We start from the raw sequence: 14,498 nt of genomic DNA, 5'->3' as shown, positions 1-14,498 counted from the left end.
GTGTTTATATGATTTAAATGTATGCTGTAATATTCACAGTGCTTTTATAACCTATATTTCTAGGGCCATATATTTTTTTAGCGAAAAGATTCCGAGAGTAACTGGAAGTTGAAACACTGTAGCATCGTCTGTGTTTCGTGATTGGGCGAGGTTAAAATCAGTTACACGTCTACTGTTACAACACCAATCATAGTAAGTCAGTGCGGAAGCAAACACCTCCTGGCTCTCTCGCAGACGGTCACCAATAAGAAAGAATAAACCGCTGGTGCAGGTATAGCTAGTTGCAGTCTAATAGGCGTTAAGATTTTTTTTCGCGAAAAATGCATGCCCCTACCTATTTCCTTTTGCATAAATGTAACCATAACTAAACAAAAAGTTAAATATAAGTACCCCCAAAAGTTATTCTCTTTCTTCTATGATCGGGCGTGTGACTGTATCCCTAGTTTAGTTGCAGTTTGGTGTTCAAAGAAATTGTCTAAAATTGGAGATGATCTCTTTTTTTTTGATAAGTAAAGAAATTAAAATTTGAGAGTAAAAATTAATTGTTTTTAAGTTTATTTGTTAGGAATCTTAAAATGGGAACAATTGTAATCATGCGAAAATATTCACCTATCGCCTGTGTGCATGAATATTAACGGGTTTTGTAACAGATTTCCTATACCCCGAATCGTACATAAAATTTAGTTTGTAAAATATCAAACATCTATTGCAATAACTATTGTTTTTTTTTTACAGAAAACAAGGCGGGAAAAATTACTTTTAATACTCATTAGTGCAAGACATCATAATCAAAGTGTCTACCATATATCGCTAAAGTTAATATGTTGCTAGTAATTTTATTTTAGCTGGATTTTAAGATTAATTTTGTCCTTTTTTTTTAGTGAACGAATAGGTCCTTGGGTTTTGTTATTTGGAAATCCACAGCCGACGCGTTAGGCATCTGAACGGCGTTGCTGGCGTTGAAGCGTCCCGCCATGCTGATGTGGTTGACCGTCCACGGTGCCACAGGAGGCCGGGGACCTGCTGCCACACCACTCAACCCCACACACCGCTCCCACACCACTCAACACCACCACTCTGCAGAGGCCGCTCCCGTCCAGCTGACTGTTGCGACGAGCGCACCTCCAAGTCACGGCACAGGCCGTCGGAACACGAGCGCAAGGAAACTTCCTCCTGTGGACTGCTGGGCGTTTTACAGACACAACGCATTGGCTCAGTGGCGTAGCCAGGATTTGTGTAGGGGGGGGGGGTGTTAAGAAGCATGCCCCCCAGCCCCCCCCCCCCGTATTAAAGCGGGGGGCCCGGGGGTCCTCCCCCGGAAAATTTGGATTTTAAGGAATAAAATAGTGCTATTTTAGCAGTTTTCGGTTCTTAAATTTAAATATTGTAATGGTAAAATTTTTATTAATTTTAATATGAAATTTGTTTGAGTGATGAATAAGAAATTAATTAAAGATTTGGTGCTAAGGGGGGGGGGGGGGTTGAACCCCATAAACACCCCCCCCCCTGACTACGCCCTTGCATTGGCTAGAAATTAATGCCATTAATGTCATAGGCTAGAAATTAATGTTTGCTCTCAAAGCATTAAAACAACTTGCAGGCAACTGTCGAAAATCGTTTACACGCACATTTCACAACGCGTTTCCTCACCAGCGCCTCCCCTTTGATATCGTCACGGCCTAACAGGAAAAGAAGTAAAAAAAAATGTGTGCATGAGTTCACACTGTACAGGTCACACGAAATGTTTAAGACCATCAGTAAATTAAGATGAACATGTTTTGGCTATCAAATTTTGGCAGAAATGACTGATTATATTATAGTTCTTAAAACTAATTATTTGTTATTAATTTTATTTATTATTTGTTAACACGTCAAACTTCGGAGTTCTAGGGAAAAAAAATTATATTAATGAAGTTATATTTCTTTAAAAACTTTGAGGGAAGTTTTTGTACTAGCGTGTTTGTATGCCAAATAAAAAAAAAACTAACATTTTGTAAACTTTAATAGTGTTAGCAAACCAGCTCGCTATGCTAGCAAGAAGAACACATACATACTTCTGCCATTACGCCAATGATGGCGTATTTTTATCTGACAGGAAACAAAACTAATCACAAGAACAGTAACGTTAAGTTTCCCATGCCAAATAACTGAGTGCTCGAAACCAAGCCACACGTAGAAATAAACATAAACAAATCAATATTTTGCTTCTAGGAAACTTGAACACTGATTCTGTGCTTGAAGTTAGAGTGCTCTCAGTAAAGTGCACTTAGCATACGAGGTGAACGGTAACAACTAACAGCTAGGATTTGTTGGGATTAGTCCAGGCTGATGTGCGTACGTGTCAGATAGAGTTACAAGGGGATCAGTTTCTTTTATTATGAGAAAACACATTAGACTGTTTTTACAAGTTGGTCCGTATCCACCCATAAGTGTTTGCATTAGATGTCGACGAAAGAAAAGAAAACATGTTTTGAAAGTACACTTTTATTATTAACAGGAACACATTTTGAACAACATATTCCATAGGTGTAAAGTGTGGTGACTGGTTTACATGATTCAGACTGAGTGAGGATAGCTCCTGTAGGTTTTTATGAACCATTTTCTTGTGTTAAATTTTCCCATCAGTAAATTTTAAGGATGTTATGGAGTCAAAAACACATATTTATATCATCAGTACAACTATAGGTACAGCAACCATCTTTTCCAGAGATCAACTGGTTTACGTTTTCAGTTATATCGTACTATTCCGCCATACATATGTACAGCCCAGCTACGCAAAACCATCCAAGGGTAAGTGAAAACTGTCAAAAGAAACCTTTGAAAAAAATTCTTACACTTAAACACAGCTTGGTAATTTGGTATTCACGCTGTTAAGTTGGCAGCACATTTGAGACTGTAGTCGCATGTGGTTTTATTCGCGTTCCAGTGGACCCTTATGTAAGTTATAATTAAAATATATTTTCAGTATTTTCCCAAAGTGTGTTCACTATAACGGTACATCGAGCATAAAGATTTCTACACTAAGAAAATTTTGGCAACATTTCTAAACATGAAATGAAAGTCTTAAGCCTATGCAATTGTATGGAAAATTTAGTGTATAAATATATTGTAGGTACATTTACCATTGATTTGACTCTTTCATAAACTATAGGAGATATATATGTGTAGGATAAAGTGACCACACAATTGTATAAGTTTATAACTTTCACTAAATGTTCGGAACATATGAAAAAATTTCTAGCGAGTTGTGACTATCCACATTGTGGCTTCACTGCGTATTTCCGGGTTTCTTTATTTGTTGGCCAATAGTTCCCTCCCAATGATTTCACTCATAGTTTATAAGCATTATTTTATTATTGTTAATATGTGATAGGTATAAAAAGTTGGGACCCAACTGTTAAAGTTAGAATATGCTAATATATTCCGTATGCGAAAGTTGTCCAAACTAGCAACAAGTTAGGACGTATTTTTTTTGTTTGTTTTATAATATGAAACCTTACCTCAGAAACAGAAATATTCCAATACCAATAAAAAAAAACCTCGAGGAAATAAACCTCACTCAGGTTCCACACTCAAAAGTGAACAGCCTTCCATCAAGAGGCAACATACAAAAATAAGTGGACGCAAATCTTCTTTCATTTGATTGATGTGTCTGGTTACCATCGTCCATTGTGACTCACTTCTGTGTTTAAAGTGTCTTAAGTGTCTTAAGTTTCATCGACAGTACTTCTACCGTGCAAAGGCCGTTGTCCACACTACTGGTGAGTCCTACGGATCAGCTTCTACGTGGTGGGTGGGTGACAAAGGTGTTGGAAACGATCGCTGTAGCCATGTTGTTCCAACCAGGCACCCTGAGCCTGAAAGTAACCCTATGTAACTATCGTTTCACAATGAAGTGCGCACGAGAACCTGAAACCATCGTGATGCCGGGAATACCGAATGAAATGCCCATTTCAGTTGAACATTGTTCGAGTTTTTCTATCGCGAATCGACACGTGACTTTACCAAAAACCATCATATCTCAAGTTAATGATTAGTGGTGTCAAGTAGCAAGATGAATAAATCGAAATAGACTGGATCATTGGCAAACCCATGCCCATATAAACATTTTAGTGCGACATAAAAAAATTATGAATGAAAATCGAATGGGCGTTGAAATAAAGTTAATCATTTTCGAATTATTTTGTTGCTGGCTGACCGAGATTCTGGTACAACAACTTATTTTTAAACGATTAGATGATGTAGCATCCATTGGGTTAGATACATTTTTTCCACTAAATTGATTTAAAAGTTAAGTTTGTAAAAGAAAAAAAAATAATTCTAAGCTCATACCAAGTTGAGTTTTAACATTTCTCCTAACGATCTTCTCACAAAAAAAACTCAGTTTGTTCATATAAGCATTTTTACTTCAATTAAACGCTCTCTACCAGGTCTTGTTGTTCCTTCGGTCTCTAATCTTATTTGCCGTAAACCGGTACGAAAAGAAACTTCACAAATTAAAGCACCGCAGATATAGTATTCTTTCTTTGGAATAAAAGACCAAACAACACTATATTCCAGGTGAAAGTGGTACAAAATCCAATGCTAACGTCAAGTTACGCGAGGTTAATGCTGTTTGTAAATGCACTTAAAGCGAGATGATGTTTGTTAATGGTTTTATTGTATGTACTACAGTTTGTGTTACCGCTGTATCAAGTGCTGGTTTAATTTTCTCAAACACGGTAACTGTGTTTTACTATCCTTATCTCATTAAACGTTTTAACTATCCAGATGATTTCTTTTCCGCTATAAACCTACATATTTAATTCATACGGCGGACAATCGAAATTAGAAATCGACAGTCGGTCATCGATTACTAGAACTCTGTCCACCAAAAATTAATGTTTGTAATCGACAGTCAATAATTGTAACTGGCAATCGGTAGTTCATCGTAAGCATCGATAGCGACAGGCTCCCGCTGTGCTCGTGGTCTCGGAAGGAGTGCCGCGACGCTATTGGCCGGCGCCGCGCAGCCAATCAGACGTAGCCCTGCGCCTCGATGCGCAGCGCCGCCTCGTAGCTGGGCAGACCCGCGTCCTCCGGCTCCGGCTGGGGGGCGGCGTGGGGGCGGGCCGGGGGCGGCGCGGGCCTCTTGGCGTCCTCGCGCACCACGGCCTCGTAGGCCGGGGGCGGTGTCGGCGTGCTGAAGGGCGGGCAGGACGCCGTGTCCAGCGAGCCGCACGAGGACGACGGCGCCAGCACCCCAGCCACCTCGTAGCACTGCGCACACAGCCCCAGCTGCACGTCCGCACACAGACACCACTGTCGTGGCCACGACAACTCGTAGCACTGCGCACACAGCCCCAGCTACACGCCCACACACAGACACCACTGTCGTGGCCACGACACCTCGTAGCACTGCGCACACAGCCCGAGCTACACGTCCACTCACAGGCACCGCTGTCGTGGCCACGACAACTCGTAGCACTGCGTACACAGCCCCAGCTACACGTCCACTCACAGGCACCGCTGTCGTGGCCACGACACCTCGTAGCACTGCGCACACAGCTCCAGCTACACGCCCACACACAGACACCACTGTCGTGGCCACGACACCTCGTAGCACTGCGCACACAGCCCGAGCTACACGTCCACTCACAGGCACCGCTGTCGTGGCCACGACACCTCGTAGCACTGCGCACACAGCCCCAGCTACACGCCCACACACAGGCACCGCTGTCGTGGCCACGACACCTCGTAGCACTGCGCACACAGCCCGAGCTACACGTCCACACACAGGCACTGCTGTCGTGGCCACGACACCTCGTAGCACTGCGCACACAGCCCGAGCTACACGTCCACACACAGACACCGCTGTCGTGGCCACGACACCTCGTAGCACTGCGCACACAGCCCGAGCTACACGTCCACATACAGGCACCGCTGTCGTGGCCACGACACCTCGTAGCACTGCGCACACAGCTCCAGCTACACGTCCACACACAGGCACCGCTGTCGTGGCCACGACACCTCGTAGCACTGCGCACACAGCCCCAGCTACACGTCCACACACAGGCACTGCTGTCGTGGCCACGACACCTCGTAGCACTGCGCACACAGCCCGAGCTACACGTCCACACACAGGCACTGCTGTCGTGGCCGCGACACCTCGTAGCACTGCGCACACAGCCCCAGCTACACGCCCACACACAGGCACCGCTGTCGTGGCCACGACACCTCGTAGCACTGCGCACACAGCCCGAGCTACACGTCCACACACAGGCACTGCTGTCGTGGACACGACACCTCGTAGCACTGCGCACACAGCCCGAGCTACACGTCCACACACAGACACCGCTGTCGTGGCCACGACACCTCGTAGCACTGCGCACACAGCCCGAGCTACACGTCCACACACAGGCACTGCTGTCGTGGCCACGACACCTCGTAGCACTGCGCACACAGCCCGAGCTACACGTCCACACACAGACACCGCTGTCGTGGCCACGACACCTCGTAGCACTGCGCACACAGCCCGAGCTACACGTCCACACACAGGCACCGCTGTCGTGGCCACGACACCTCGTAGCACTGCGCACACAGCCCGAGCTACACGTCCACACACAGGCACCGCTGTCGTGGCCACGACACCTCGTAGCACTGCGCACACAGCCCGAGCTACACGTCCACACACAGGCACTGCTGTCGTGGCCACGACACCTCGTAGCACTGCGCACACATCCCCAGCTACACGTCCTCACACAGGCACCGCTGTCGTTGTCGTTGGCTATCTGTAGTTGTGAACTTAAGTGACATTCACAGTTTGGTCTCGACAACAAACTATTTATAACTGGCTAATCGATATTATATACAGTGCCGTAGCCCAGAGTTTGTGAAGGAGGGGGTCCTGTATAACCATTGCCATTTTTCACAAGAAAGTATATTTTATAATGGTATTTTTTTGGACTTTTAAAAAGGAAATAATTTGTTTAACTTAAATATCAGTGAATAGTAATTTTGTAGTACTTCAGTGTTTGCACATAGAATTTTTATGCAATTTTTTTTTGCTTGAGAAAAGAAAACTGGATATTTTATATTATCTTTATTTTTATTTAATTGTTTTAATACTTTGTTCTTAAGTGAATTGTTTGATTTCGATAAAAACAAGTCATAAATGAATATATATAATGTCAATAAATATATGAAACACACATGTCATGTTTCTATGAAAGAAATATTTACAGTGTGCAAACTGGCATGAAATATATATATATATATATATATATATATATATATATATATATATATAGACTTTACTTGGATACACAATTCCTGGCGTTTCTGTGTATGAAGGCTGTAATATGGTGGATTTACACTAATGTTGCTCATTAAGGATTACAATAATATTTCCAAAATGATATCTTTGTAACCTTACTTAGCTAAATTTCTGTTATTTTCTAATTCTGATTTCGCAATTTTTTTTGACGTGAATACCATTTTAAAGTTGCTTCCACAGTGGGAGGCAATTCAGAAAAACGAATGATAACAAAATCGGGGGATACAGTTTGGTGTTGCAGCTACATATCTATCATCTCCATCCAAAATTTAATTACACCATTGGATAGCTAAAGGATCAGAAAATTCGTTACACTAAGTGAGGACTGTGGCGCATCGCGCGCGGTGGAGAGAGAAGCGCCGCCATTTTGAGGTCATTTTGTTGCGTTTAGAGATTTCCATTGAGTATAACTTTTGACTAACACGTTCGTTTGACTTTCAATCATCAGGTCTCGTCAAAATCTATCGTTTGCATAAATAAAACATTAGTGTAAAATAGCTACAGTGAATATATATGGTGTTAAAAAAATATATAATTAAAAATTAATAATGTCGGACATTTACGCGACTTCTTAGTGTTAAATATGATTATAACTTACATAAAATAGCGTATTTTATATTTTGTATAGATAATATGACCTGTTACGTACACGTATTCACGTACAACACACGGCCGTATCCATGACACAGCCACACCCCATTTTTTCTTTTTATTTCCGGAAGGGAGGTCCGAACCCTATGATACGTCCCTGATGTGCGTCATTTGCATTAAAAGTCATCAATAACACTGCGGTTTGTGGATTGATAATCACAACTCAATAACTTGTAAAGAATTATAAATTTTGATTGTTGATACCTGGCTGTCAATTGCAAACAGCTCATATGTATTTAATATTAATAGTTAATTTCTTTTTTTTTGGTTTACTATAATTGAGTGTTTTTAATCAAGTAATTTAGCAACTGAAACTGATAATACATATTATGAATGTCGACAATAACATCGAAAGCTGATAGTTGACTGTTAATAGCCAGAATATTTCTATTTGTGTTGACTCAAAAAAAATACTTATTATCGGATCTTTACAAACCACAGCGTTAAACCTCCAGTGTTACGGGAAACCACTTTCGCTTCGTGAAAACCGATTTCCAAAGGTGCCTCAGTCGCCGTCGATTCCTTGCGCCTGGAAGGCAGGCAACCCGCGATGCGTTCTATAGTCTCCTGTTGCGTACTTTCCAGGCCGCCAGACGAACGGCATTCTATCTCTTCTTTCGACATCGAGTTGAGAACTGGGCGTTGAACAGCAAGTTTGAAAAAAAGGCAAGGCGTATAATCGTACGGATATAGGCTAGGAACACGCCTGGCTTTAAAAAAAAAAAAACCTTCTAGTTACTGATTCTACTTTGAATTAGTTGTTCTTAGCCATGACACAATCTGTTTAAACATAAGTATACAATTGTGCATGACAATGTGTGTTAAATATGTGTTTATAAAAATCTTACTTTTTAGTAACCTGACAGTCAGGCTTCAGGCGAACATTCTTTGCACTGCGGTCCATCATTAGGCGTCAGCGACTGTCATATAACGAAGCCAAGTGGAAATCAGCTTTTTCTAAATGTTTGATGCAACGGTCCGAAAACATACGAAATGTCAACTTGGCCATCATAAATTATAAATAATAATTAAATAAAAATAGATATTAACGTATATATATAAAACAACGTTTATAAAAGGGACTAACAAGTACAACATTGTTTCTCCTAGCCCCGTAAAGATTTATAATCCCATACAGATTGTCCTAGAAATGTATGATTGTTGATTTTTATCACCTATAAAATATACTCGTAAGATTTAAAACGAAAAACATGGGGCGCAAGCGATTGATAATAGTAAGGATTATAGGTAGAGACCTGTAAAATTCGCGGATTCATTTCGCGATAGGATAGAGTCCAAATACTTTTGACATTATTTTGCTTCAGTGATTGGGCCACAGTTTGTCTGAAGGACTCTGGGCCAAATGAAAAATCTTTAACAGAAGAATTAGCGAATCACGATCATTCCAGTCAACAGGTGTTACGAGTCGGTAACCAATCATCAGATGTATTTTTGCACGAGTGCATAGAGGATCATGGAGTCCTATCCTTTAGGGATTTTAAATCGCGAATTTTTTCCGGTCTCTAATTGTAGGGAGTAGCTGTCGTTGAGAGAACTCACAAAACAGTTCGTATAATTTGCAGTGCAATGAAAACGTTTGTTAACCATTCACGCATCAATAATCTATTGCAGGGGCAATGAAAGACTCGTTGCGCGGCGTGTAGCTCGTCATCTAGAGTGGCATGGTTATTCTCTTTGAAAGATTTGTGCAATGGGAGTGCATGACTTGATGTAAGCTTTTGGACATACGCCATTGCCTAGCACAAGTATGTCTGTAGAAGAAAATTACAAAATAATAATAATAATAATAATGACAAAAAACAAAAATTAAGCAAAAAATTGCTGTTGTCAGGATTTAACACCACACAATACTCCTCAACAGGAATATGGTCAACAAAGAAAGAAAAAACAAAGAAAAATGTACTAACAGAACGAAAAACCCCCACAAATGATGACAGCACAAAAATACCGAACCCAAAAAATTCAGCACAGTCTCGTTTCAACTGTTGTGCTGAATGTTTTGGGTTCGGTATTTTTGTGCTGTCATCATTTGTGGGGGGTTTTCGTTCTGTTAGTACATTTTTCTTTGTTTTTTCTTTGTTTGTTGACCATATTCCTGTTGACGAGTATTGTGTGGTGTTAAATCCTGACAACAGCAATTTTTTTGCTTAATTTGTGTTTTTTGTAATTTGTGTTTTTTTTTTGTAGTTTTCTTCTACAGACATACATGTGCTAGGCAATGGCGTATGTCCAAAAGCTTACATCAAGTCGTGGCATGGTTGTTTGGCCGTGACGTCACCCACCTGGGAGTCCACGGTGAAGATCTCGAGCGGCACCTCGTTCTCCTCGTGCCAGTACTGCGCGTTGCGGCTCGCCTGCTTGCTCATGTTCTTGTGGCAGCAGTAGCAGATGAGGAACACGAGCAGGATCAGTCCGCTCAGCATGGCCCTGCGCACACGCCACCACGAGCACGTACTCAGCCGGCGTATGTCCGTGCGTGAGCAGGGCCGGTGCTAGGTAAATTGGCACCCTGGGCGTAAAACCTTAATGCCTACCCCCCCCCTCCCCCGAGGGCTGGACATCTCAAAAAAATTTTTTCCTTGCCTCAAAATACATCACGTAAGCCTAAGATTTTGTCAACAATGAAATGTAAGCAGGCTTGTGTTTTTTTTTAATTTTTTACTTATTACAAATCATAAACAGGTCACCGTGGACTTCAAATAATTACTTATATTAATATAAACATTCCAAACTGTTACAAAAATCCATTTTCATCTAGTTTCAATAATCGCTGAACATATTGTATCAGCTGTTATGTGTCGTGCTGCGCCGCCCCCGGCTACTTGGCACCCTTGGCGGTTGCCTAGTTCGCCTATATGGACGCGCCGGCCCTGTCCGTGAGACTGCTCGCTCATCACATCATGAGTAGAGACCCGGAAAAGTCGCGGGTTCATTTCGTGTTATGCTAAAATTCGAATAATTATACCTTAGTGCTGCTTGTGTCATTGGTTCACTGTTAACCTGGAGGACTGAGGGCCAATATTAGAGACCCTCACTCATAGGAGTGTCGAATCACAGGCCACCCAGTCGAGACGACTCACAAGTCAGCAAGCAGCCAATGAACAGTTGGCATTTGCCCGAATGTGTAGAGGATATTGGAGTCTATTCTGGAGGTCATTGAACCCGCGAATTTTCCGGGTCTCTAATCATGAGCTACAGGAAACATGATGATGCTCTTTGGCTGAGGTCACGCTTAATTATGCTATTGCTCAAGTATGCAAGTGCGTCATTTCTACCTCTCCCCTGCCGTCTCCACCACTCCCGGTTCCCCCATCCACGTACCTAACTAGTTCCCTACATGCGAGCGTAATTTTCGTAACGCTCTAAAATTGCAGCAAAGAAGTTTCACTTTAAAAAGGTTTAGAGTTCTCTCTCTGTGAGCCGTTATTGAAAAATCCTGCGGGGGGTGGGGAAACACACGCCCGTTTTATATAAGAAATGTGATTGAAGTAATTCGCGCGCAAATCTGCGCAACAAAACCATTTTGGCCCTTACAGTACGAACCGTTGTATGTTGGTACGAACCAAAAAAAAAAAAAGAATCTCACGTTCGCATCAAGGCTATGAACAGAGATAATATTAATTTTTTTCCAGGTTATTTTCGACGGTTTCAAGTGAGTGTAGGTACAAAGTGTTGGGAGTGAGTTTCTCTCGCACGAGCAACCGGGGGAGGGGGGGGGGGGAACCTTAATCGTGTAGATTGTGACTAGTCGACATATATCATTTATGAATCTCTCGTGACTCTTATTTTCTCAAATCAAACTGTTTTTGATGTGAAAAATTTAAGCTTACGGTATACGGCATTTGGTGGGAGTAATGTGAATGCGACTTCCGTCGCATGGAACAGAAACTGTGTAACTACGGCGCTGTCATCTGTGGCGGACAGCGCGAACCAAAGTTCATTAAGCTAAAGGAAAACTTTACAGTATTAACTGTTTGATAATAAAATGGGCAGTATTTTAATAAAATTCCTTGTCGAAAATCAGGTCCAAATCCGGGGTTTGGTACGTACAGACTGATCTAGTTTCCAAGCCAAAAGCAATCGTGAAAAAAATTTAAATACAAAACTTTGTACTGCTTCAAGTTAGTGGTTTTAATTCAAAAGTGTAACTTAAAATTGAGTTATGTTAGAACAAAAACTGCATGTTCCTTGCAGGTAATTGCAGAATGTAACACATATTGTAAACGCATGTATTTTCAAGCATTAGATAAAGGAGGAAACAGTAAATTCAATTTTATAACAAAAGGTTCAAACAGAAGCTTTAAAAAAATTACCAACAAGAATTATCCTTATCAGACCACGTGTCCTATTTTTTTTTTCTTCACATTATTCACAACTAGCCAACAAGAGCATTGTCGGGATTGCGATCGTTTCATTCCTGTCGGCCCCAGCGCAGTCTTCACCAGTCACGTGTCCTCTCGAGACTCCACGCCCTGGAGAGGGGGGGGGGGGGGGGGGGAGTCCTGTGGTCCGGACCCTCCCTTCCGGGATTCAAAAGAAAAACACAATTAGAAAATAACAGCAATTTAGCTACAAGATGTTACAAATATATAATGTTGGTAATATTATCGTAATCCTTAGTGGACAACATTAGTGTATTTCCTACATATTACAGCTCTCATACATATCAGAAACGGCATGAATAGTGTTTGCAAGTACAGTCTGTTTTTCATGCCAGCTTGCATAGAAACTTGACATGCGTGTTTCATGTATTTTTTTTTAATATTATGTACGTGTCTTAACGAAATCAAACAATTGACCTAAAAACAAAAATATTAAAACAATTAAATAAAAATAACAAAATATAAAATGTCCTGTTTTTCTTTTTCAAGCAAGATCATTACTTAAAAGGTCTATGCGTGCAAACGTTGGAGATTCAAGTGTGAAATTTCCTTTTTTCAAATAATTCCAAAATTGCCATCATAAAGAACGCTCACTCGTAAAGACTGACACGCTGGTTCCACTGGAAGCCCTCCCTCGCGAGGCCCTGCGCGCCGCAGCGCCTCTGTCGGCCGCTGGCCGAGTTACCTCCCGCCCCTGCTCCAGTTCGGTTCAGGGCTCGTTCTGAACACGAGGGAGGGGCTCAAGAACTCCTCGATCAAAGCTCAGCGGCCTGCAGACGAGCCGTGGCGGAAACGGAAGCTCTGGTGTCGCGTGTGAAACCGTCACGTGTCATTCCGAGTCCCCGCACGATCCGCGCAGATGTACCCGCGATGATCAATTCCACGCGGCGCCGGGTTGGGATGGTTGGGGGGGGGGGGGTGGATGAATGGATGGAGTTTCCTTATTTATTACTAGCCGAAGCACCGGGCGTTACCCGGGCTAGAACACACATAATATAAGGAACATCATTACCTAATTTCTAGTCTGTAGGACGACGTACACTTGAAAAACGAGAAATTTTGATTTTGAAGTCCCATTGGTTGCACTATCTCGGTGCATCAATTGCTACGCATTTAGCAAAACCGGGACGCCAATCTTCAGCTTCATTTTTGTGGGAAGGCAGGTAACCCCAAGGCAAGACGTGACGGAAGCACCAAACGATAGCGCGTTACAAAATTCAAGGCAACACGCCATCTACTGACGAGGTTCTAAACTGAACTGTTAATTAGCGCCTATAGTTCGCTAGCAGCCGCGAGCTACATTAAACGGATGGGTTTCGCCAAGGAGCAGGATAGGAACTTGCCAGACCTTGCTGTATGACCGTATGGCGGAATAAAGAAATGACACAAACTCAGTGTTTGTGTAATAATGTTCGCAGGCTTTCACGGCCATTGTCTGAAGTAGCTTGGCTTCTGGGTTGTAGCCGCGTCCTTGGCGAATAATTCACTGCTTTTGTGTCTATGACATACCTTAATTATCGTATTAGGGACAGTATGGGAAAATGGTACTAAATACGCGAGACAAGTGACTGCAGCGAAACTGGCGGTATGGAGTGTACCTACGTGTTTAAGTGCGTGGAACCAGTTACAGTGGTGGCATATAGCGGCGTGGAGTTGGCGAAGCGTAAGGATTTGACTCTTTGCTTCTTTCCTAGATGGTATCCCATTTAGAGTGTACTAGGAGAATGCTTTTTCTTTTCAGTGTTCTTAAAATCTGATTCTTCACTCGCCTAAAACTGGCTTTCTTGAGGCCTTCGGTATTGTACCACAGTAAGTTATTGTTTCAGACTTATAGTTTATTTTTATACCTTTTTAATTCATGCATAAATATATTTGCACATAATAAATTTATAATAGCAGCACAAAGGACACACATATATGCATAGACTATATTGCAAACTGCCGCACCATTTAGAGAGCGGTTTTGTATTTTGTCAAAATATATGCTTAAATCATTCTTCAAGTCCGTTGAGCAGCCTTAGACTTCCTTCATTGACAGGAATTTTATAAGCGTCCACTTGCTTCATAGATTCTGTTTCTTATTACTAGAGACCTGCAAAATTCGCGGTTTCGATGGCCTTCAGGATAGA

The 14,498-nt window shown here is 42.1% G+C and overlaps 1 protein-coding gene across 1 annotated transcript in view; it reads right to left on the bottom strand.

Moving 5' to 3' along the window:
• Positions 1 to 2,468: 2,468 nt before the first annotated feature.
• The window catches only part of LOC134531430 (uncharacterized), a 112,886-nt gene continuing 100,856 nt past the window's right edge, over positions 2,469 to 14,498 (bottom strand). Inside the window, exons 2-3 of the mRNA XM_063367132.1 lie at positions 10,270 to 10,414; positions 2,469 to 5,259 (exon numbers count right to left, since the gene is read on the bottom strand). Coding sequence (XP_063223202.1) covers positions 5,017 to 5,259; positions 10,270 to 10,414 — 388 coding nt within the window. The 3' untranslated portion in view covers positions 2,469 to 5,016. The remainder of the gene's footprint in view (positions 5,260 to 10,269; positions 10,415 to 14,498) is intronic.

Source organism: Bacillus rossius, chromosome 3 (assembly GCF_032445375.1).
Source record: "Bacillus rossius redtenbacheri isolate Brsri chromosome 3, Brsri_v3, whole genome shotgun sequence".
NCBI lineage: Eukaryota > Metazoa > Arthropoda > Insecta > Phasmatodea > Bacillidae > Bacillus > Bacillus rossius.
This window is presented reverse-complemented; position numbering and strand designations above follow the sequence as displayed.